Source organism: Astatotilapia calliptera, chromosome 23 (assembly GCF_964374335.1).
Source record: "Astatotilapia calliptera chromosome 23, fAstCal68.1, whole genome shotgun sequence".
Lineage (NCBI taxonomy): Eukaryota > Metazoa > Chordata > Actinopteri > Cichliformes > Cichlidae > Astatotilapia > Astatotilapia calliptera.
This window is the reverse complement of record NC_137443.1, coordinates 46323259-46349606: the sequence shown is the minus strand read 5'-3', so window position 1 is coordinate 46349606 and position 26348 is coordinate 46323259. Positions and strand designations below refer to the sequence as shown.

The following is a 26348-nucleotide window of genomic DNA, read 5'->3' as shown; positions in this document are numbered from 1 at the left end:
GACTTCGCGGGCCACCAAGGGGCCACCAGGATCAGAGAGAGGGAATGCCGACGCACCCTCTCCAGAATTGGAGATATCATTTCCACTGGGGGAAATGCATACAGGAGCACGTCTGGCCATTGGTGCGCTAGCGCGTCCAAGCCCAAGGGTGCATCGTGGTCGATTATGGAGAAGTACAGGGGGCAGTGAGCATTCACCCTGGAAGCAAAAAGATCTATTTGCGCCTCGCCAAATAGATCCCAAATCTGAGCCACTATTGAAGGGTGTAACCTCCATTCTCTCACCAGAGGACCCCCCCTGGAGAGAAGGTCCGGCCCCAGGTTCAGGTGGCCCGGGACATGGGTGGCTCTTAGAGTCAGAAAATGAACACTGCACCATAACAGCAGAGAGCGAGACAGCTGCAACAGGGGAAGAGAGCGTGTTCCTCCCTGCCTGTTTATATAAGACACCACTGTTGAATTGTCCGTCCTGACTAAGACATGCTGGCCCTGCAGGACTGGACGGAAACGCTTTAGAGCTAAGAACACTGCTAACAGCTCTAAGTGGTTGATGTGCAGCTGGCGCTGAGCCGCGGACCAGATCCCTCTCACTGACGCACCCTCGCACAGCGCTCCCCACCCACTTAGGGAAGCATCTGTGGACACCACCTTGCGAAACAACACCCTCCCAATCCGAGAGCCCTGGTGCAGTAGCCCGGGCTCCCTCCAAGGACGGAGAGCTAGCATGCAAGACGCAGTTACCGGCAGCCTCCTCCGGAGGTGACGCGAAGCACACAAACGGTGAGAGAGAGTCCAGCGTTGAAACGCTCTCATTTTCAACAGCCCAAGCGGCACTACGGCGATCATAGATGCCATCATGCCCAACAAGCGCAATATCGTCTGGAAACGCAGTCTGCGTCCCAGCTGAAATTGAGCGAGGCAGCGATGAAACGCGGCCACTCTGTGCTCTGACAACCGTGCGCGGCTGGAAAGAGAGCATATTTCCAGACCGAGAAAAGCGATCTGTTGACCTGGGATTAGCGAGCTCTTCTGAAAGTTCACAGAGAACCCCAGTGTCTGAATGTGTTACAGAACCCGCGACAGCTGCGTCTCCGCCTGTTCTCTGGAGCAAGCCACGAGAGCCCAGTCGTCCAGGTAGGCCAAGATGCGGATGCCCCTCTTCCTGAGGGGCGCTAGCGCTGCCTCGGCACATTTCGTAAAGGTGCGGGGAGCGAGCGACAGCCCGAACGGCAGCACTAGGTATTCGTAGGCTACGCCCTCGAATGCAAACCTCAGAAACTGCCTGTGTTTCGGGTGTATAGCGACATGAAAATAAGCATCTGTTAGATCGATTGTCGCAAACCAATCTCCCGGGCCGACTGCACTCAGGAGCTGTCTGAGTGTTAGCATCTTGAACCTGTACGTTCGCAGGTACGTGTTCAAGACTCGCAGGTCGAGGATGGGACGAAGCCCTCCCCCTTTCTTCGGAATGACAAAATAACGGCTGTACCAACCTTTGTCCGTCTCCGAAGCGGGGACCACCCGTATTGCTCTCTTCTGTAATAGCGCCTGTATTTCCTCTCTGAGTACCAAGGCTGCCTCGGGGTTGACAATCGTGTTCACGACTCTTTGGAAACGAGGCGGCTTGACCCGGAACTGCAACCGGTAACCCATGGCAACGGTCTGCAGCACCCACGGAGAGGGGGCGCAAGCGCGCCACTGAGGGAAGTGAGCAGCCAGCCGGCTGGCCTGCAGCACTGACGGCGGGGCGCCGTCGCCCCCCAGTGTGTCTGCAGGGGACTGCATCCCCTGCCTGACCTGGCTCATTTCGCCTGCAGGTTGAGCATTTGAGATTGTTTGAGAGTAAACCACACTCTTTATTGATTGCAACATGGGAACATGTACATTTATACATTTTGTTGGGTGCACCTTTTCCGGGGCATAACAATGAAAAACAGCGGGAACACTCGATGTGGTCGCTTGAACATTCAACACATCTGAACCGTGTGCAGGGGTTATGTGCTTGGGAGACCGCGATAGGGAAGTGCAGCGCCTTCTGGGGCTGACAACCTGAACAGAACTTAAGCGGCACCTCTTGTGCGGCAACAGAGGGGTAAGAGCAGCGTCTCCCTGCTGCCGGATCCCTTCCCCACTCGCAATCACAGCTAGGAGGGCTGAGGCTTCTTCCTCCTGGGCGTCGGGTCCCGTCGGGGGCCCGGGGGAGGGCCTTTGCCCCAGGCCGACTGGCGTGGAGCTCGGGCCGGAGTACGTGCTCTCGCCGGCGGCCCTCCCACTCCAGCAGTGGGCGCCGGTCTCTTGCCAGCTGTCAGAGGAGCGGCGGGCCTGTGAGAGCTAGCAGTGGGCTTGGGCTGGGGCTGGCGTCTGGGGATGATGTCGCGCAGAGCTTCCGTCTGCTTCTTCCTCAGATCGAATCTAGCCTGAATGGCTTCAAGTGAATGTCCGAATAACCCAGCCGCAGACACTGGTGCGTCCAGATACACAGCTCTGTCTCTATCAGGGACGTCGGAGAGGGTCAGCCACAGGTGCCTCTGCGCCACCACTGTCGAAGCCATCCCTCTGCCCAGGGAGAGCGCTGCACAGCGAGACGCACGGAGGATGTAATCCGTGGTGACTCTAACCTCGTTAAGAAGAAGTAGGCACATTGCTTGGTACGTCTGGAGCATGGTGACGGAGCTCATGGCTCGAGCGGTGCCGGCCTGAGCCCGATAAATCTTCTCCAGCTGCGAGGCCGAGAATCTGCAGTGCTTGGACGGCAGAGTTGCGGGGCCACCGACACCATGGTTATGGGACGGGGCCAGATAAGCAGCCAGAGACGGCTCCATAGGGGGTGGGTTAGCTAAACCAGCTCCCTCGGCGCCGTCCAATTCCATGTACTGTCCATAGCCGGGCACAGTGACGCGGGTAGACAGAGGTTTGTCCCATGACGCTGTTAGCTCGCAGAGAAAGTCTGGGAACATGGGGAGGCAGTTTTTGGCCGTTGCGGGCTCCGGTGGAAGGAAAAAACCCGCAAACCGCGACGGCTTCCGAGCTGGTGGAGGAGAGGGCCAGTCCACCTGCAGCTTCTCAGCGGCACGGCGAAACAGGGAGAAAAGAGAGGTGTCATCGTGGCCGACCGGCGCAGCAGCGGCGGCATATTGGGTCGACAATGAGCTCTCCTGCTCATCCTCCGACAAACCATGGATGTCCAGGCCGATGTCCAGCACGTCATCGTCTTCCTGGGGAGCGCTGGCGGGCTTCAACCCAGGCTGAAGCCCGTCAGCGCTCCTGCATGGTTCCGGTCCGTCATCGGCTAACCCGTCAACGTATTCCATGTGGTCAGCCCAGCTAATCGCGGGGACATCGACCTGAAAATTTTCGTCTTCGGACTCGGACGAAGCCGGGGCTCCAGACTCGGAAAGAAGAGGGTCATGCCGTGCGACAGCCGAGCGTCCCAGCACTCTTTCCACAAACGTCACCCGTCTTTCCAGGGTCGAGCGTCGGAGCTGGCGACAAAACGCACAAGCTTCGGGCTCCGTCAACGCTCTCCTAGCGTGGACGATCCCCAGGCAGACAGGGCAGGCATCGTGCTGGTCGCTGTCGTGCAAAGAGAAACCACATCCCTGAGGACAGGGGCGAACAGAAGATTTCTGCTTTGCTCGCTTCGGTTTGGAGTCCATTCCCAAAACGCAAAGCGAAACGCTGCACAAGAAAAACTTGAAAATAGCGCTCCGCGGGCAGCCTACGCACCAGCTGGGCGGTGGAGGCTAACACCAACAGGGGCAGTTAAGCTAGGTTCAAGTTGGCAGACAACGGAGCTAACTAGCAGTAGCTAGCTAGCCCAACTCAGCAGAGGTGTTCTCAGCGAGGTGAAGAGCGTAAGAACTGAGGGATGACGGTGATGGCAGCGGCTATATGTGCGGGCGGGGCCTTGTGCGTGTCATCACACGTCATCTGCCGTAAAGGCGTGAATAAAGGTTTCTTCAGCCAGGACACGCGAGGGCGTGATATCCCATACTTATGTGTTGTACCGAGTGAATCGACTGAAAGGGAACCAATATGCCAGCAGTTTATCTCAGTTAATGAGAGGAGCAGGCATGTGTTTGGCTCCTTCACATAGTGGACATTGAGTTGTGTGGGACGCCAGTAGTCCATGTCTGTTGCTGTAACAGTAGTTCATGTTTAGAATAAAAAATCTCAGCTCACTGATTTGATCGGAGCAATAGTGCCTAAAATGTTGCATAATTTTGCTGAGAGATCTTTTACTCTGTGGTAATCTTAGACGAGTAGTTTTATGGACAAAACCCACCAGGTCATTCAGTGTTCCCTTAGTGCCAAAATATAACAGATGTTGGTGTACTATAACTGAAGTAATGTTGTTAAGTCCTTAAAGTCATATTCTTTTATTGTCATGACTCTATTTTTATTTTTGTATGATACCTGATTTATATGGATTATGGCTGAAGTAAACTAAAGCCTAAAATACTTTAGTCAGTCATTTGTTTAATAGTAATTTAACATTATATAATTCACATATAAAACTATGAATTGTGATTTTAAATGGTTTAAAAGCACGTAGAATAGCATATGTAGGCAAGTATATTTCTCCTCTTTTTATTAAGAAGCCAAAACAAAAAGGGAAAAAAAAAAAGAAACAGGGCAGAGTTCGGTGGTTGAATTATTCGTCCCCACCAATGGCAAAACCAAATCTACGCCCTTGGTCCAACAAGACAGACTAAGTATTGGACATGTGTTGTGGCTCCATCAGGGGAGCTTCTAAATGTGATGTGATGGCCCCTCTGGGTCTGTCAGGTCACAGCACTGAAGAGAGCTCAAACTGGGCACACAGTTGTTCCAGTCTGGACCAAAGACTCTATACTGGGACTGAGGGACTGCTTTGACTGCACCCACTGGGACTTTTTAAAGGCTCATGTTCTCACTTAGATCATCGATTTCTACTGACATTTCTTTCTGGGAAAAATGGGGATTACTTTGGAAACAGGAAGTATTTTCCCCAATAAGCAGCCCTGGATTAGTAAATCACTCCAACATGTTCTCAGGCAGAAGAAGCTGTCTTGTTATGAGGGAGAGAAGAAAAAGATTGAGGCACAGAAACCTGTTGAAAGAGAGATAAAGCAGCTAAAATCAGGTGTAAAAGTAAAGCAGAGGATGAGCTGAATAAAGGACACTCAAGGCATGAAGTCCATGGTGGGGATGCAGAACAAGGAGCAAAGATGAATGTGATGCTGAATCAGCAGAAGACTTGGACTCATTTGATTCCAGCTTTGATATCATTGATTTCAATGAAGAGCTTTGTGATTGTAGCAAAGGGCTGGTAGCTCTGAGAGTCCCACTGATGAGGTGTTTGTGTGGAAATCTCTTAGTGGGACCAAAGAGAGAAAAAGCCCTGGTCCTGATGCTGTGGGAGGGAAATGATTGAAGTGTGCTGTGAGGAACTGACTGGGAGATTTTCACACATTTTCCAGTCCTCCTTGGAACAACAGGAAGTTCCCAGCATATGGAAACAAAGGTTAAGTGTCCTATGGCACTCAGTGATGATGGTGCTGTGGCCCCACCACCTCCACCTCTTTGTAAAGGAACTAACTGTAATCTGAAGCTTCAAATGGAACTAAGACTTCCTCCACTAGGTGGCAGTGTCTGATGAGAAAGTGTTAGTGGAGCTGGCCTGGAGTCAGAAACAGGAAGATGCAGGATTTGGGCTGAAATGGGCAAAAGTGGTTAGCACTAGTGCCTTAGAGCAAGAAGGTTGTAGGTTGAAGCTTGTTGGTCAGCTGGGCTTTTCTGTGGAGGTTGGATGTTCTCCCACAGTCCAATGAAATGCTGCTTAGGTTCATTGGTGCTTCTACATTGGCTGTAGGTGTGGATGTGAGGGAGTGCTTCTCTGTCGCTCTCTGTTGGCCCTGTGATGGACTGCTCACCTGTGCAGGTGGACCACGCCTCTTGCCCTATGACAGCTAGGGCACAGGCTGCAGCCCTGTGAGCCTAAGCTGAATAAACAGTTAGCAAAAATGATCCATAGATGGCCTGAAATCCCCCAGTTAGCAGTTTGGTAGATAGCTATGACATGCTAATCCCATCCAGCAGCTGTATTCTACCTGTAAGCTGATCCCTGCTGAGCCAAAGCACTTTTTCATATACAAATTACAACCTTTAATAGAAACCTATTGGTCAGCATCTTATTAGCCTGCTGTTAGCTTCATTCCACAGAAAACTGAGAGAAACTAACAGAGTTGATAAAGAATAAAGAGAAATGTGCTGATTTAAAGCCTTTGAAGTGCTTCAGATGATCTCTGTCCACTTCTGTCCACTCATTCATTCATGTAAGCTTTCTAATGCAGCTTTGATCTTCACAGTCTGCTTGATGAAACTCATTCTAACCCTGAATGTCAGAGTGTTCCTCCTTCTCTTTCCCATCATTCATGCTGGCAGTGGAGGAGATTTGGATGTTGGACTGTGTTTTGGATGATGTGTGTATGTTTGTGTTGGACTGCTGTCTGTAAAGCAAACGCACATTTTGCTTTGATTTTCAGTGTCACACAGACTTTAAGGTGCAATGAAGAGTTTGAGAGTTTCACAGTGAATTTTCCAGTGGAGGATTTTTCTTCTTCTTTGAAGGTTTGAAATGTGAACATTGGTCTGCTGCAGTCAATGGACTAAACCAGAGAAGAAGAAAACAGACTTTACCATGAAGATCCTCAGTGTGGATCAGTATAATATCAGCCTGATGTCTGCAGTTTAGTGTCAGCACAACTTTCACATCATATTCATCTCAGCACAACTAAAACATGCTGACTGACCTCAGAGTTTCAAGTTTACATCCTGGACTCTCCAGGAAACCACACAGATGCTTCACTCCTGGATCCTGCAGGTTGTTGTTGTCGCTCAGGTCCAGCTCTCTCAGATGGGAGAGGTTGGACTTCAGTGCTGCTGCCAGATAACCACAGCTGATCTCTGACAAACCACAGCTCTTCAATCTGTATAAAGAATGAAAGATGTAAGTTTATTAGACAAAGTGCTTGAAATCATTCAGTGTTTCATCATCTGTTCAGAGCTGAAGAAGGTTCAGAATGTAGAAGTTTAGAAAATGGAAACTCCAAACAGCTGAAGCCAACAGGAAGCAGCTTCAAACAAACACAACAAGAGAAAAAACTCTGAATGTTTCACATTAAAGGCGTACATTTCTCATAAAAACAGGACAAAGACTTGAAAAAGTCGTGTTTTTCCTTCCAGGAACCACATGGCTTCACTTTTAAAGGTGAAGTGTGACAGAAATGGACATATTTGAAGTCCAACACCTTTTTCCAGTCACATTATTAAAGCAGACAAACTACAAGCTCATTTTCATTCCAACAAGTCATCTTCTGACCTGGACTAACAACACTGGTCTCTATGTGCAGCTGGCTGTGAGACCAGTGCTCAGGGAGCGTCTACAAAGTGCAACACTGAAAGAACATCACACACTCATTTGCTTCCAGCACTTTCACACAAACATCTACTGTCATTATTGTCACCAAACTCTGTGGATCCTTTATTGCAAATTCAAATGGGATCAAATGGTCAGACAAAAGAGGGTTATGAGGAAATATGATGAAATGTTGTGTATTAGCAGCAAGTTATTGAATCATTTTCCTCAGAAACCAAACAAAATGATTGACAAACATCTTTTTACAAACTCAGTGTTGGACTTGGATCAGCAGGATAAGCTGATGTTTAAAGGCATTTGAGTCTCGCTGTATGAGAGTCCAGTTATTACTCAATATTTATGGATGATGTTCTTTCAGTGTTGCACTTTGTTTGGCACAAAATGAAATTATTTGGCCTCTCAGATGCTTTTAGAGATTCCCAAATGACTGATGATGACATCTCTGGGGTCTGATTGATAGAAAAAAAATGTCTTTGAGACCTTTTGTAACTGACAAACTCTTCATCTGCTAACAACACTGAGTTGAATCTCCATGGCTGATAGTTGGAGCAGGCATCAGGAATACACATTGAAAAAACAAGAGGAGAAATCACCAGAGTCTTATAATCACATTCTGTAACTAAAGGGAGACGTTTTTCTATACAAATATATGTTTTATGGACATTAGAAAAAAAAGAGTATTGATGTGAAGCAGGATTATGAAATCTCCATACATCAGCCAGCCCATAATTATCAAGAAAGCTCTGAATGACGCATGCTGAGTTTGGACTAAGTGTACTTTTGTGTGAACTGTGGTCCATAGCAGATAATGAGCAGTTTAGGTCTCCCTCAAAGATGATATTGTGTGATGACATATTGGGGAGCCGCGCAAAGACATTAGTGAAAAAACTGTGATCGTCCCAATTAGAGGCGTAGATATTTGCTAAGATCAAAGGAAAACCATAAACTATATTTTCTGCACTTAAAATCCTGTAATTTTCTCATAAATCGACAGTGCGCCTTATGGATGAATTCTGGTTGTGCTTACTGACCTCGAACCGATTTTATGTGCTACACGGCGCTCAGAAACCTTTCAAAAGATGTTTTGGTACGACTTTGCTCAGCTACGAGGCCGCACCGCTTGATGGATTGTTGGAGCATTACAGCTACGAGGAGCCTCGCGGAGTGATACGTACTCTGCTTCAACGTAATATTACTGTATTGAGTGTGTATAAGGACCATAAATGGCACCTGTAAGAGACACGGTTACAAAGAGGGTTTCAAACTCCAGGCTGTCAGTCACGCAGTAGAACCTGGGAACAGAGCAGCTGCTTGTTATTATGCTCAGCGTCTGTTTACATTTTGACTGCACGATTGTGAGCTTTTTGTTATGCACAAAAACAACATTGTTTTCTTTTATTTATGGAGCATTATTATTTAATAAATGCTGATCATTTATTTCTGAGTAATTGTTTCATGTACATCTACGCTGTATGTTAATAAATGTGCCTGTGTGAGATTTGGGACACAGCTTTGACTAAGAACTCTCTTTTTGTTCGAACTTTCTGGCTTCAAAAATATCGAGATATATATCGTATATCGCCACCCAGCTAAAGAATATCGAGATATGAATTTAGGGTCATATCGCCCAGTCGTAATATTGCAATAGGTTGTCCGTTAAACTCAAGCGGGGCTTGGGCCCTGGCACGGCGTAGCCACACAATCCTGGTAGTAGTGACGCTCGGCTATGACGGCGTGCGGGTTACCAGCTGGCTTTCTCAGGATAGGGCTCCTGTGTGAGCGGTCGACAATAACGTCTTTATCCATACCCAGCACTTCACGTAGTAGCACGGATACGGCCGTGGAGGAGCTCGAGTCCAGGCCCTCTGGGATCCCTATGATGTGGATGTTAGCTCTCCGCTTCCTGCCTTCATCACATTTATCCTTCAGGTCAGACAGCTCCTCCTTCATACTCTCTACTGTAGACTGCAGGGTGGTCACCTCATCGCTCCACATTGACAGCCCATCCTCAGCTTCTTTCACTGTAACCTTTACTCCATCAACTTCGCCGCACGTCGCCGCCATGCTGTTAGTGATCTCATTTCTCAGTCCTTGCACGTAGGGCTGAACGATTATGGAAAATAATCTAATTGCGATTTTTTGCCCCAATATTGCGATTGCGATGCGATATGCGATTATTTTTTAAGGTCTTTGTCTTCTGTATTATTAAACAAAGACAAGCAATACATCATATAGTATGGCCAATACTATATTACATTAATTTTAAACTGTTCTTTCCTGGAAGACAGACCTCTGTTATGATGACATGAGGTGATGCATGAATTGATGACTGACATTTTTATTTAACTTCTTCAATCACAACAGTATATTTGAACATACACAATAGTTTATTTTTAGCTTACAAACATCTGAGCATAAAGTGCTGACAAGGAACCCTGGTGTAAACATTAAAATGAAAGTCAGTACAATGTGCAGATTGCAGAAATATACATAAACAAAATCAGTGGCTTTACCACACTCAGTTTTTCGACATCTGTGAACTACTAGACAGTCATTAAATTAAAAAATAATATTAAATAAATAAAACTAATAAATAAAAAATACACACATCTTACTGATCTCTGCAGTCAGTAACATTACACATAAAGTGCAAACATAATAGCAATTGTATAAACACACACACAAACACGCCTTTAAAATTTAAAGGCGTGAAATTGGACGGTCTAGTTCTGATTAGCGTCACCGCTGTCTCGGTGGAGTTTAATAAACTCGGCCGTCTGCTTCTTGCTATCTAAAATATAACAGGACACTGGTGTAAATTCTCGACCGTCTCATACTTCTGTTTAATCAGTTTTCTGTTTGACGTTTAGTCAGCTGTGTGAAAACCAAGGAGGAACCCACCTGGGGGATTAATAAAGTTTTATTTTATCTAATCTAATAACTTTAATCTCAGCCAAACCGATTTACTCACGAACAAACAAAACACTGAAAAAAGCCCAACAATAACATTTTTAGGTTGTCTAAGTGACTTATATATTACGTTTAACCCGAGCAGCGAAACTCCGCGGTGATCTGAAAATGATGTGCCGGGAGTTGTGCCGTTCTCGGCCGCATCAGTAACCCTCGAGCTCGCGGCTAGCTGTCGAGCTGGTGGGTAGCAGACGCCTCTGAAAACGTCGAAGCACTTTTGCAAATATGGGATATCTTGATAAACCGAGCAGATATTTGATGTTTACACAGCTACTTTCTCGCCTGAAAATATGTTAAAAGTTTATTTTGTGACCCAGAAAGATTAGTATGAGTAATTTTAAAACTTAGTAGCGGCCGCCATTGCTGGAAACTGGAGTTTGGCTGGGCCACGCTATGAATTCTGGGATATGGTAGTAATTTGGACAGCCTTCGGCGCGTCACTGTGACGTAATCGGTCTACAAATGCGGCCTCAGGAGGATGCAGCCCATGAATTTGGACATGTCCAGAGTATAATCGCAGCCTTTGCGGTTAGAAAATTGCACTTGATCATGTCGCGATATTATCGCAAATGCGATATATCGTTCAGCCCTACTTGCACGTCAGCCCTTATATTGTCAAAATCTTCTTTCAATGCATTTCTGACTTCTTCTTTTAACAGCGTACTAATGTCCTCTTTAATGGATTGAAGAAGCTCCAATTTTAGAGCAGTAGGATCCACATCACGCGCGTCTGTTGAGTCTGCTCTTCAGCGGCCGTAGAGCTGGACGCTGCCCTTTGGCCATCATCGATACTCTCGCCCGAGATCGCACCGGGGCTAAAATATTCACCTGCTCAGCTGTTTTTGATCAGTTTGAGCCTGTGTGGTTTGATCAGGTGGAGGAACGATGTGATGCTATAAAGACATCATCTTGTCCAAATGAAGTTGTTCCAACACGTGTTTAAAAAGATTTTAAAGGTTGTTGGTTCCGACATCTTAGCGATTTTTAACAGCAGTCTTAGTTCAGGTGTTGTACAGCCTGTTTGAAACATGCTGTTGTACAGCCTGTACTAAAAACCTGATCTGGATCCTCTGTCCGCTCAAACTTCAGGCCTATTTCAAAGCTTCCCTTCCTGTCGAAGATTTTGTAAAAGATTATATTTGTTCAGCTGCAATCTGTTGTAAAGGTTTCAGTCTAGTTTTAAAGCTCTTCACAGCACTGAAACTGCACTTTGGAAAGTTCTTAATGATCTTTTATCAGCCACTGATCAGGAGACTCCGCTGTGCTTTTGGATCTGACCGCTGCCTTGACCACAGCATCTTGACCTCACCATTGGAGCATGGCGGCATCAAGGGCGCTCTATTAGACTGGTTCAGCTCTTTTATTAAATCTCATTATTACATTTGGGGCTTATATTTGACGGCAATTTGAAAAACAGCTGAGCTCAGTTGTACAGCGGTCTTTCTTCAAACTGAGGCTTTTATCTAAGGTGAGATCATTTATATCTTTTAAAAACCTTGAACGGGCGATCCACGTTTTCATGACGTCCCAGCTGGATTATTGTAACTCCTTATATGTTGGAGTTAGTGGGACCTGCCTGGCAAGACTGCAGCTGGTCCAGAAAGCTGCAGCTCGTCTTCTGACACAAGCTCAAAGACATTTATCGTCCCAACAACCACATATACGCTGGTCCCTCGCTGTAACACAGTTCACCTTTGGCGGCCTCGCTGTTTCGCTGATCTTTTTTGTGCAATTTTGCATGTTTTTGTTTTTTACAGCGCATTGTGTTCTGCGTCCTGATTGGCTGTAGACCATTGTCAGCCAATCTCGTGCCGTGTCTCCTGTACAGTACAGAATGTGTTCAAATTTACAGCAGTGTGACTCTGCAGTGCTGCACTGTATGTTTGTACGTTTTGTCCCCAACAAACAACAATGATGACGAGACGTTTTGCACCTGTGGTAGCAGCCAAAGGCAGAGGAAGATGCTGACCATCATAGTTTCAACAAGGAGGCAAAAAGGTTGTAACTGTCCACAACAAGAACATCGTAAGGATGGAGTCAGCTTTGGCTTTGTGGCTCAGTGACTGCAGGAAAAAGAACATCGTGCTGGACACCAACATTATCTGCAGAAAAACTCAAAAGCTTTATGAAACTTTACCTGACAGCGAGGAGCCCAGGCCATGGACGAGTGCTCCTCACACAGAAGCTCATTTAATGCCAGCAAAGGCTGATTTGACACATTTCAGAAACACTTTGCTTTCATTCTTTAATAATGAACTTATTTTTCTATGAAGCTTTGAACTTTGTTTAAACAAGAGAGAAAAGTGTGAAAATGTTCATGCCTGTCTGAGAAAAGTGTAGAAAGTGTGCAGTGAGGGTTTAACTGCCTTAAAACTTCTATAATACTTGTAAAACATAAAGCTGCTACTTCATTCTGAGACTTATTTTTAGAACGTAACTCGATAAACGAGCGACCGCAGTACTGTATTGTGTTTATTTTGAAAACTCTCAACAGGATCTTCAGATTTATTTTGAAAGCTTTATCTGGAAAACACAAACACATAAGCAGGAAACAAAGAGCGTGATATGAAACGATAGACGTTTTCATATGGTCATCATATATACATCGTTCTATCGAACAGCCCCAGCTCCTGCTGTCAGTCTCTGTAAATCTGCTCTTAAAACACATTTGTATTCACTGGCTTTTAATACAGCATGAGAGTTATTTGATATTTGATGTGTGATATTAATATTAGGAGTTATTTTAATAGTTATCTTGGATTCTTGTACAGCACTGTGGTCAACGCTGCTGCTGTAATTAATGTGCTATAAACACATAAACAATCTGCAGTTAAACATCCAAAACTAAAGATGTGATCGCTGCCTTTAGAAAATGTGCTGATGCACAAGATATCAGCTCCATTAAGGTGGAATGTGGCCGTGTTAGAAACATGTTGGAAGAAGTTTGAAGCTGAAACTGTGAAGCTGAGAGTGAAAGAGCTCCAGCGTCTGTCACAGGAAACTTTCTTATTTCCACACTGATGAAAGCATCAAGCTTTGATTTCCTGCTGCTTTTATTGAGTCACACTGTGAAACCGAGCCACAGCTGAACCAGCATCCCTGCACAGCAGACACTTACAGCGCTTGGCTGCTTCCATTGGACCCTCTGCACAGAGCTTCAGTTTCCTCTTCTGGTCCCAAAGTGCAGAACAACAAGGTTTCAAACAGCTTCGTTCCAGCAGCATCAGCCACAGACATGCATAGAGAATCCTTTGGTTGTGTTGTGTGTTTGCATATCTGCTGTGTTGCTTTGTGAAGATGGATCATCTCCTGCAGCTCCAGATAAACAAGCTGGACCTGAACCTGGTAGCTTCACTTAGAAGACACTTGTGACGGGAACGTGTGAGAAGTTTTGTGCAGACAAGTTTGGATTTAGAGTGTGGGACGAGCTCTCCACAGTCTTTGTGGAGATCCACATTCTGCATACTGCCTGTGAGAAGCTGCAGACATTTGTCCTCCAAATCCACTGAGCAGCTGCTCGTGGTGGTATTAGCTTCATGTGTGCGTGTTAGCATGAAGCCTCGGTCACACTCTGCTGTGGACACGTCACGGACAGCTGGACGCCTGATGGACGAGTCGTCCTTCCTGTTAAACTTCTTTGAGCATGAGAATAGCATAAGAAGCTCAGTGGACACTGTTCAGTGTTTTAACTCTCGCTTTCACTTCAGCTTCACCAACAACAGCACAAGCAGAGCAGCCCACTGCCTGCATGGCTGGGACAGCGCCCCCTGGTGACTGTAAACCACTACAACATGTAGACGGCCGTCTGCAGGCTGGATGTAGCACCACCGCAGAGACGTGCTGCAGCTCTGTTTAGTTACCCAGCTGACAGCAGAGGCTGTAGTTTACTGTTACCAACATGGAAAACTGAAGCTTCACCAGCTGGAGCTACAGAGCTGGAGAACAAAGGAGACTGAGAGGCCAGAATGATGTGGGAGGAAACATCAAGAGCCTGTTTGAAAGGAGACACATGTGGATGCTGTGCCAGTCTGTGGTCTGTCAGAAGTCAGCTGAGTCACACTGCAAGAAGCTGCAGAATCTCAGAGGAGGAGATTTGGAAGTGTTTGTGGGACAAACTGGACTCAAAGAAAGAAGATGTTTGTGAAGTCTTTGGTGGAGGTGAGCAGTGTGAAGCAGAACACATGCAGATGAATCAGGAGGTCAGCATCAGTGTCTCCTTGTGGTGGACGGTAAAAGAATCAGAGCCAACGCTCCCGTCCACCCTCGGCATGAAGCAGTGCTGTTTCTGAAACAGGAGGACAAGTCCAGAGAAGACAGAGGAAGCAAAGATGAGGGTGGGACAGGACAGCAGGACTTCCTTCACACCTGCAGCTCCATCACACTGCTGTAGCTCCTCTTCATCACACATGTACCTGCAGCCTGTCTTCGAGTCCAGGAGTCACCTCCACACAGTGTAGAAGCCTCCTGTGCAGACCATGGAGTCCAGCCTCTGTCAGGGAAGTCGGCACTAAAGCCTGAAAGACTTCAATCTGTCTCTGCTCCACCCGAGAAAGACCAGCACCGTACTTGTTGTGCATTCAAGGAGGGAACATCAGCGCTGCATCGTGGGAACAACACCGCAGGAACAAAGACACAGCACGGCCGATGAAGGACGAGGACAAAGGAAAGGTGAGTGAGAAGACCCTGGTGGTGTGGACGGACCTGCAGGGGCTCCAAGACTGAGGAGCAGAGACGTCCATGTACCAGCTGAGGATGCTGCAGTGATCCAGGGAGCTCGGTCCAATCTGAGGCCGTGTGAACTACGTGGACCACAGTTTCTTCACAGACTTCAGCCACGTGAACATCTGGAGATCCAACAGTGTACGAGCTGTGAGCCATCAGCTGTTTCTCTCATCAGCTGCTGTAATGAGAGCTGCTGGAATCATCTCGAGCAGCAGGAAATCACTGATGTTGTTTCTAACCAAAGATATGGGACTGAGCTCCGCTGAGCTCCTTCTACTTTCATCCAGATAGAAACTGCTACAGTCTGCTGATTATTGCTTTGCCTCCATCACACGAGCTCTTTATCCTGTTCTTCACTCTCATTGGTTCTTTGTCTGCTTGTTTTTACAACAGTAGTCTTCTGATTGGTCAAAGGAGACAATCAGCTGTGACTAAATGTAGCTCCTACAGCAGTGATGGGAATAACTACTGAAGCTAATCCAGTATCAAAGCTCAGGAATCAGCAGCTCCCACCTCGTTTTCTTTCAACAACTATTTTTAGCTGCTGTGTTTTTGTGTTTCTGCAGACCTCAGACATCCTGCTGCTCTGGACAACTTTTTCATTCTTTTTATCATTATTTTGCTTTTCTTTTATTATTATGTTATATGTATTAATATGTGAAACACTTATTCTTTGTGTTTTTGCTTTGCTCCTGTCAAACTGCTTTAATAAAATCTGCTGCAGTCTAAACTGTGGACGTTCCCTTTTTAACCCTTTGTGAAACAATAAAGGTTTAAATCTGAGTATTCATCTATGTTAGTGTTTAATGGGTCTAATAGGTTGCTTTGGCCTTTCCCAGTAATATCTTCCCTTGCAGTCTGTGGTCCAGGCTTCTAAAACCATCCCAGGTTAACAAGAACTACAATCTAGAGGAGAGCTGCCATAACAGGTGTGACTGATGAGATCTGACCTGCAAGGTTACTCAGGTTTGTTTGTATCAGGACAAGCAGGGAAGCCGCCTGGACGTCAAAGTAGTTAGAGCTGGGCGAGTGTCCTCACCCACATCGGCTTCACAACTCTGCATCATCTACTGAGTAAGACTCAGAGCATCAGAGATTAGAAGGTCTACAAAGAGCTGAACCAGACTTCCTGTATAAAGGTTTTAGTTCCACAGATCGACAGTGTCAGCACAACTAAAACGTGGAGACTGACCTCAGAGTTTCAATTTGATGTTGTGGATTCTCCAGAAGAACACACAGCTGCTTCACTCCTGAATCCTGAAGCTTGTGGTAGCTCAGGTCCACCTCTCTGGGATACGAAGGGTTGAGCTTCAGCACTGCTTCCAGATAATCACAGCTGATCTCTGACAAATCACAGCTCTCCAATCTGTATAGAGAATGAAAGATGTAAGTTTATTAGACAAAGAGCTTGAAATCATTCAGTGTTTCATCATCTGTTCAGAGCTGAAGAAGGTTCAGAATGTAGAAGTTTAGAAAATGGAAACTCCAAACAGCTGAAGCCAACAGGAAGCAGCTTCAAACAAACACAACAAGAGAAAAAACTCTGAATGTTTCACATTAAAGTCGAACATTTCTAACAAGAGTGTTTTAAAGACAGCGTCACTGATGATCATCTTCTGCCCAGTAAAACTTTGGTTTTCCACATGTGAGTGTTAATGATGCACAAAGACTGTGAGTGCAAAGAGGGAGCGAGGAGGATGACAGAGAGATGGTACAGGAGCATCAAGAACCCGGCGAGGAAATGAGCAGGACGACTTTGGAGCCTGTTGGATTGAAGCTTTCACAGAGACGTGTTTGACTGGACACCACCAGGACAGACTTTTAATCCCAGGATTTGGATGAGCTTTCTGTCTTTATGTTCACAAATGATGCTGTAACTCTGTGACTGTCCTGGAACTGTCAGCAGTGTGGTTACGTCCTTTTGACCTGAGTTTCCACAGCTCTTATAACAGCAGTGTACATTCAGACTGAGACACGCTTCAGTCTGTATGGACCTGTTTCTGTAGCTGCCACCATCATACTACATGTTTGTACATCAGCTTATCAAATCCTGTCTGCTGTCTTCATTTATTACTCTTCACCTGCTTCAGTCTCACTGTGTGGGCGGAGCTGCCTGAGCCCCGCCCACACAGACACAGCTCCTCTCTGGAGCAAAACTTCTGCTTCATCTCCGCCTCTTTTCTTCATCCTCCACCTCTCTTTTCTCTTCTTCGGTGTTCTGCAGCCACGGAGGCTCACAGCCATTAGCACGCCCATAACTGAGCAGCTAGCATTACCCAGCATGCCGTGCAGCAGTGTCAGTTTGTAAATGTGCAAGAATTCCTGCTCCAAACTGTTTCACAGAGTGCTGTGTGCCGTGACCTTTGACCTGCTAAAGACAGTCAGCTGTGGATTATTCATTGTTGTGTCTGATACTTAGAACTGTGAGGAAGAAGCTACACAGTTAATCAGGGTCCCCTCTCTCTGAATCAGGAAAGGTGGGCAGGCCGCGTGTGGGCCGCGGGCCATACGTTGAGTATCACTGTTTGAAATGTGAACATTGTTCTGCTGCAGTCAATGGACTAAACCAGAGAAGAAGAAAACAGACTTTACCATGAAGATCCTCAGTGTGGATCAGTATAATATCAGCCTGATGTCTGCAGTTTAGTGTCAGCACAACTTTCACATCATATTCATCTCAGCACAACTAAAACATGCTGACTGACCTCAGAGTTTCAAATCGACATCGTGGATTCTCCCGAAAATCACACAGATGCTTCACTCCTGAACCCTTCAGGTTGCTGTAGGTTCCACTCAGGTCCACCTCTGTGGGATACGAGGGGTTGGACTTCAGTGCTGCTGCCAGATAATCAAGGCCAATATCTGACAAATCACAGCGCTCCAATCTGTATAGAGAATGAAAGATGTAAGTTTATTAGACAAAGTGCTTGAAATCATTCAGTGTTTCATCATCTGTTCAGAGCTGAAGAAGGTTCAGAATGTAGAAGTTTAGAAAATGGAAACTCCAAACAGCTGAAGCCAACAGGAAGCAGCTTCAAACAAACACAACAAGAGAAAAAACTCTGAATGTTTCACATTAAAGTCGTACATTTCTAACAAGAGTGTTTTAAAGACAGCGTCACTGATGATCATCTTCTGCCCAGTAAAACTTTGGTTTTCCACATGTGAGTGTTAATGATGCACAAAGACTGTGAGTGCAAAGAGGGAGCGAGGAGGATGACAGAGAGATGGTACAGGAGCATCAAGAACCCGGCGAGGAAATGAGCAGAAGGACTTTGGAGCCTGTTGGACTGAAGCTTTCACAGAGACGTGTTTGACTGGACACCACCAGGACAGACTTTTAATCCCAGGATTTGGATGAGCTTTCTGTCTTTATGGTCACAAATGATGCTGTAACTCTGTGACTGCCCTGGAACTGTCAGCAGTGTGGTTACGTCCTTTTGACCTGAGTTTCCACAGCTCTTACAGTGGGGCAAAAAAGTATTTAGTCAGCCACCGATTGTGCAAGTTCCCCCACCTAAAATGATGACAGAGGTCAGTAATTTGCACCAGAGGTACACTTCAACTGTGAGAGACAGAATGTGTAAAAAAAATCCATGAATCCACATGGTAGGATTTGTAAAGAATTTATTCGTAAATCAGGGTGGAAAATAAGTATTTGGTCAATAACAAAAATACAACTCAATACTTTGTAACATAACCTTTGTTGGCAATAACAGAGGTCAAACGTTTACTATAGGTCTTTACCAGGTTTGCACACACAGTAGCTGGTATTTTGGCCCATTCCTCCATGCAGATCTTCTCGAGAGCAGTGATGTTTTGGGGCTGTCGCCGAGCAACACGGACTTTCAACTCCCGCCACAGATTTTCTATGGGGTTGAGGTCTGGAGACTGGCTAGGCCACTCCAGGACTTTCAAATGCTTCTTACGGAGCCACTCCTTTGTTGCCCGGGCGGTGTGTTTTGGATCATTGTCATGTTGGAAGACCCAGCCGCGTTTCATCTTCAAAGTTCTCACTGATGGAAGGAGGTTTTGGCTCAAAATCTCACGATACATGGCCCCATTCATTCTGTCCTTAACACGGATCAGTCGTCCTGTCCCCTTGGCAGAAAAACAGCCCCATAGCATGATGTTTCCACCCCCATGCTTCACAGCAGGTATGGTGTTCTTGGGATGCAACTCAGTATTCTTCTTCCTCCAAACACGACGAGTTGAGTTTATACCAAAAAGTTCTACTTTGGTTTCATCTGACCACATGACATTCTCCCAATCCTCTGCTGTATCATCCATGTGCTCTCTGGCAAACTTCAGACGGGCCTGGACATGCACTGGCTTCAGCAGCGGAACACGTCTGGCACTGCGGGATTTGATTCCCTGCCGTTGTAGTGTGTTACTGATGGTGACCTTTGTTACTTTGGTCCCAGCTCTCTGCAGGTCATTCACCAGGTCCCCCCGTGTGGTTCTGGGATCTTTGCTCACCGTTCTCATGATCATTTTGACCCCACGGGATGAGATCTTGCGTGGAGCCCCAGATCGAGGGAGATTATCAGTGGTCTTGTATGTCTTCCATTTTCTGATGATTGCTCCCACAGTTGATTTTTTCACACCAAGCTGCTTGCCTATTGTAGATTCACTCTTCCCAGTCTGGTGCAGGTCTACAATACTTTTCCTGGTGTCCTTCGAAAGCTCTTTGGTCTTGGCCATGGCGGAGTTTGGAGTCTGACTGTTTGAGGCTGTGGACAGGTGTCTTTTATACAGATGATGAGTTCAAACGGGTGCCATTCATACAGGTAACGAGTGGGGGACAGAAAAGCTTCTTACAGAAGACGTTACAGGTCTGTGAGAGCCAGAGATTTTCCTTGTTTGAGGTGACCAAATACTTATTTTCCACCCTAATTTACGAATAAATTCTTTACAAATCCTACCATGTGAATTCATGGATTTTTTTTTCACATTCTGTCTCTTACAGTTGAAGTGTACCTCTGGTGCAAATTACTGACCTCTGTCATCATTTTAGGTGGGGGAACTTGCACAATCGGTGGCTGACTAAATACTTTTTTGCCCCACTGTATAACAGCAGTGTACATTCAGACTGAGACACGCTTCAGTCTGTATGGACCTGTTTCTGTAGCTGCCACCATCATACTACATGTTTGTACATCAGCTTATCAAATACTGTCTGCTGTCTTCATTTATTACTCTTCACCTGCTTCAGTCTCACTGTGTGGGCGGAGCTGCCTGAGCCCCGCCCACACAGACACAGCTCCTCTCTGGAGCTAAACGTCTGCTTCATCTCCGCCTCTTTTCTTCGTCCTCCACCTCTCTTTTCTCTTCTTCGGTGTTCTGCAGCCACGGAGGCTCACAGCCATTAGCACGCCCATAACTGAGCAGCTAGCATTACCCAGCATGCCGTGCAGCAGTGTCAGTTTGTAAATGTGAAAGAATTCCTGCTCCAAACTGTTTCACAGAGTGCTGTGTGCCGTGACCTTTGACCTGCTAAAGACAGTCAGCTGTGGATTATTCATTGTTGTGTCTGATACTTAGAACTGTGAGGAAGAAGCTACACAGTTAATCAGGGTCCCCTCTCTCTGAATCAGGAAAGGTGGGCAGGCCGCGTGTGGGCCGCGGGCCATACGTTGAGTATCACTGTTTGAAATGTGAACATTGTTCTGCTGCAGTCAATGGACTAAACCAGAGAAGAAGAAAACAGACTTTACCATGAAGATCCTCAGTGTGGATCAGTATAATATCAGCCTGATGTCTGCAGTTTAGTGTCAGCACAACTTTCACATCATATTCATCTCAGCACAACTAAAACATGCTGACTGACCTCAGAGTTTCAAATCGACATCGTGGATTCTCCAGGAAATCACACAGATGCTTCACTCCTGGATCCTTCAGGTTGCTGTAGGTTCCACTCAGGTCCACCTCTGTGGGATACGAGGGGTTGGACTTCAGTGCTGCTGCCAGATAATCAAGGCCAATATCTGACAAATCACAGTCCATCAATCTGTATAAAGAATGAAAGATGTAAGTTTATTAGACAAAGTGCTTGAAATCATTCAGTGTTTCATCATCTGTTCAGAGCTGAAGAAGGTTCAGAATGTAGAAGTTTAGAAAATGGAAACCCCAAACAGCTGAAGCCAACAGGAAGCAGCTTCAAACAAACACAACAAGAGAAAAAACTCTGAATGTTTCACATTAAAGTCGTACATTTCTAACAAGAGTATTTTAAAGACAGCGTCACTGATGATCATCTTCTGCCCAGTAAAACTTTGGTTTTCCTCATGTGAGTGTTAATGATGCACAAAGACTGTGAGTGCAAAGAGGGAGCGAGGAGGATGACAGAGAGATGGTACAGGAGCATCAAGAACATTAAAGTCTGGCGATTAAATGCCTCACTCCTACATGACAGCCAGTTTTGTGAGTTCATACATACTGAACTGAGCCTTTAACTCTCTGGGATTGCACCAAGGCATACATTAGAGGTCGCATAATATCATTTGCAAGTGCCAGGAAAAAAGAAAAGAGGCTAGGCGGTGTGAATTGGAGGCCAAAATAAAACACCTAGAGCAACAACACAAAAAAGCACAGACAGCCAATTTGCTTTCCGACCTTAAAATGTTACGTAGTGAGCGTAATAGTTTAATAAACGAGAAAATTGAGGGCAATTCATTAAACAAAAGTACTATGAACAGGGTAGTAGGGCTAGTAGATTGCAAGTTGCTTTGTCAATTTTTTCGAGTCATTATATAAAAATTCAGATACATGTAAAGATAACAATACACTATCTGATTTCTTAGAAAAGATCAATTTAAAAACACTGCCAGAGTCTGTAGCAAAGGAGTTAGATGAACCAATTTGAGAACAAGAAATTTTACAGGTGATTTCAAACCTTAAAACTAAAAACAGTCCTGGCCCTGATGGTTTTATTAACGAATTCTATAAAAAAACTTAAGGACAAAGTCGCACCCTTATCACTGAAAGCTTACCACTGCGCTCTGGAGACTGGGACTATGGCGCCGTCCTGGAACGATGCTACAATTGTCGTAATCCATAAAGAGGGCAAGGACCCCACAAACTGTCAATCATACAGGCCAATCTCATTACTTAATACTGATTCACGCATTCTCACCACAATTTTAGCCAAAAGAGTTAGTAAAATTATTACACAGGTTATAAATCCAGATCAAACGGGGTTCATTGCAGGAAGGCACTATGGGCACAATGTTCGTAGATTGTTGAACTTAATGTCCTTGTACAAGACCAAACAAGAAGAAACAATGATTCTGTCTCTTGATGCGCAAAAAGCATTCGACAGGGTTTCCTGGCAGTACTTGGCGATACGGGGCGATCGTGGCTCAAGAGTTGGGAGTTCGCCTTGTAATCGGAAGGTTGCCGGTTCGAGCCCCGGCTTGGACAGTCTCGGTCGTTGTGTCCTTGGGCAAGACACTTCACCCGTTGCCTACTGGTGGTGGTCAGAGGGCCCGGTGGCACCAGTGTCCGGCAGCCTCGCCTCTGTCAGTGCGCCCCAGGGTGGCTGTGGCTACATTGTAGCTTGCCATCACCTGTGTGTGAATGGGTGGATGACAGGTTGTGTAAAGCGCTTTGGGGTCCTTAGGGACTAGAAAAAAGCGCTATACAAATACAGGCCATTTACCATTTACCTGGGCCAAACACTTGAAAGATTCAAATTTGGGCCAAACTTAATTAAGAGGATACAGATTCTTTATTCCAACCCAATGGCGGCTGTACGGGTAAATGGAACAATATCAGCCAGATTTCCACTGGAACGTGGGCGTAGACAAGGATGCCCACTGTCGCCCCTGCTGTTCGATATAAGTATTGAGCCTCTGGCGCAGTTGATTAGAGAAGAACATGAAATTCAGGGCCTTTCAATTAATGGAGAACAGCATAAATTGTCCATCTACGCAGACGATGTACTTTTATACATTTCAAATCCTGCAGTCAGTTTACCTCATTTAAGAGAAATTATTAGTACACACGGTTCCCTCTCTGCTTACAAAGTTAATATTAACAAGACATTGGCAATGGATATAGGAGGAAACATTTCACAAACATTCAAGGAGCGATGTGGCTTTAAATGGCCAAACGAAGGTATCAAGTATTTAGGAATTCAAATTCCTCACTCATTATCAGACTTGTTTAAAATAAATTATGAAGTTATAGCTGCAAAAATAAAAAAAGACTTAGAGAGATGGACAGTCCTGCCTCTGTCTTTCTTGGGTCGGATCGAGAGTATACGTATGAATGTATTGCCAAGACTTCTAGACCTTTTTCAAATGCTGCCTATTAACATTCCCAACTCTACATTTGATAATTTAGATAAACTTTTTTCCTAATTTATATGGCAAGGCAAACGCCCAAGGATCAAGTTCCAAACATTAAAACTGTCAAACCTGCAGGGGGGATTGGCTGTTCCAAACCTGAAATATTATTTCTGGGCAGCTCATGAGACCCCTGACTGTATGGGTGCGGGATTTGTCTGAAACTCAGTGGCTAAACATTGAGAAGACAATGTGCGAAAGATCATTGGAATCCCTGCTTTGTTCTAACATTTCAATTAAAAATGTGCATATGGGGGAACGGACGAGGGTCACACTAAAGATTTGCCGTAGAATCAAACAATCATTTGGTCTTCCAAAAGAAATTTCATTGTTATCAAGCCTCTCCTCCCTGCAGGGTTTTTCTCCTATTGTGGAAGACTCTGGCTTCAGAGCATGGTCACATAGCAGGCTTCATAAACTTTGTCATGTTGTGAGGAATGGGCACCTGAGCTCATTTGAACAGTTGAGGTCAGTTTCGGCTTCCTTCTTCTGACTTTTTTAGATTTCTGCAGCTAAGAAGCTTTTTGACAAAACATAAAGAATGGAGGCAAGTTTTGGAGCCCTCACCCATTGAGGAAATATTTCTAAAAACATTTCAAAGTAATTCCTCCCCAAAACTAATCAGTCATTTTTATAACGCATTTATGAGTTTCAATACAAATGCAACTTTGGATATTAAGGCAAGGTGGGAAGCTGAGACTGGCACTCAAATCTCAGAGGACACCTGGGAAGAGGTGTTCGGTGAAGCCCATCTGGTGACTAATTCTGGGCTGTGGAGAGAATTTAAATGGAAGGTGGTCATGAGATATTTTAGAACCCCAGAGATAATGGCCAAAATGAAGCCTACAAATCCTGACACCTGCTGGCGAAATTGTGGTACTTCTTTAGGAACCCACTCACATATATTCTGGTCATGCCCAAAAATCTGCTCACTTTGGAATGACATATTTAAAGTTCTCAGTACAGTTTTCCAACAACCATTAACAAAAGACCAACAGTTAGTCATTTTAGGAGTCTTACCAAAGGGTTTTGTGGGAAACAATAAAAAGTATCTCTTAAGAATCTTACAGCAGCACTAAAGTGTATCACTATTAAATGGCTGAATCTTGACCCACCTTCATATAATATGTGGATTGATAAAGCAAGATAAATTTACCAGATGGAGGAAATAACATCTGCTCTGCGGATTCAGAGAGAATTGTTTACTGAGCGTTGGCGACCCATACATGCTTTACTGTTTCAATAATTTAGCATAGGTCTGTTTCGTTTTGTCCATTTACGGCTAAGTTTGTCACATGTTATTTAATATTACATAAAGTTTTTGTTTTGTTTTGTTGTTGTTGTTGTCTGTTTGTTTGTTTGTTTGCTTGGGTTTTGTTTTGTGCTTCCTAATTGCAGTTCTTATTTTAATCTACATTTCTGCATTGCAGTTCCTGTAACTGTCCTACTTGTGAACATTGACAAGTACAAGTTGCAATGGTGTAAATTATAATAAAAATTGAGTTAAAAAAAAAAAAAAGAACAGAACATTAAAGTCGTACATTTCTCATAAAAACAGGACAAAGACTTGAAAAAGTCGTGTTTTTCCTTCCAGGAACCACATGGCTTCACTTTTAAAGGTGAAGTGTGACAGAAATGGACATATTTGAAGTCCAACACCTTTTTCCAGTCACATTATTAAAGCAGACAAACTACAAGCTCATTTTCATTCCAACAAGTCATCTTCTGACCTGGACTAACAACACTGGTCTCTATGTGCAGCTGGCTGTGAGACCAGTGCTCAGGGAGCGTCTACAAAGTGCAACACTGAAAGAACATCACACACTCATTTGCTTCCAGCACTTTCACACAAACATCTACTGTCATTATTGTCACCAAACTCTGTGGATCCTTTATTGCAAATTCAAATGGGATCAAATGGTCAGACAAAAGAGGGTTATGAGGAAATATGATGAAATGTTGTGTATTAGCAGCAAGTTATTGAATCATTTTCCTCAGAAACCAAACAAAATGATTGACAAACATCTTTTTACAAACTCAGTGTTGGACTTGGATCAGCAGGATAAGCTGATGTTTAAAGGCATTTGAGTCTCGCTGTATGAGAGTCCAGTTCTTACTCAATATTTATGGATGATGTTCTTTCAGTGTTGCACTTTGTAGACGCTCCCTGAGCCTCACAGCCAGCTGCACATGGACCAGCTGACATTACCCAGCATTAGAGGCGGATGTAAAAAATTCATGTTCCCATTTAAATGGTTTTAATTTGAATAAAACGATGTTGAGTCATTCAATCCTGAATCGATGTTTAATATAAATGTATTTTGCCAGAATCTCAGGTTAAAGCTCACAAACTATTTCAACAAGCAGCAAACAGATAAAACAGTAAATGAGAGCAGCTAAACACACAAAGATGGAAACACAGAGCGTGGATCGTTCACTCGACGGCACGTACACGGACACGCCGTCGGGGCTGAAAGTGGACAGCTCACAGATCCTGAAGCTGCAGGTTTCATCTGTCTCCAACCAAAACTGAGTGAAGCAGCAGCAAAAGAAGATCCAAACTCTGCTTCACGTTTGATTAATATGCTCATGAATTCTCTCTGACTTTGGCTGTTCCTGCCTGCACAGCTCTCTCTCTCTCAGTGTACTCCAAGAACAGCTTCAAACATCTGTTTCTGCATCATTCACTGTTTATTAGCCACCAGTCTGCTGTTGTGTTCAGTGCTGTCGGCCTCTGACAGTAAAGCCTCATTTCTGCTGTTCCATGGAAACTTTTTAAAATGATGACAGATTACAAACTCTCAGCTGTGTCTGTAATCAAACCTCTGTAACTTTGCTTCACTTCAGCAGCATCAGCTCATGTTCACATGTTGCTTCATGGTTTGCTTC

The 26348-nt window shown here is 45.1% G+C and overlaps 1 protein-coding gene across 3 annotated transcripts in view; it reads right to left on the bottom strand.

Moving 5' to 3' along the window:
* LOC113018375 (protein NLRC3-like) overlaps positions 1–26348 on the bottom strand; it is a 143393-nt gene that overhangs the window by 101366 nt on the left and 15679 nt on the right. For 2 of the 3 annotated variants that reach the window (XM_080296795.1, XM_080296797.1), the window contains exon 4: positions 20908–21121. The exons of the other annotated variant lie outside the window; for it this stretch is intronic. In XM_080296795.1, coding sequence (XP_080152921.1) covers positions 20923–21121 — 199 coding nt within the window. In that variant the 3' untranslated portion in view covers positions 20908–20922. Of the gene's footprint in view, positions 1–20907; positions 21122–26348 lie in introns of those variants that run through there. 3 annotated transcript variants of the gene reach the window in all.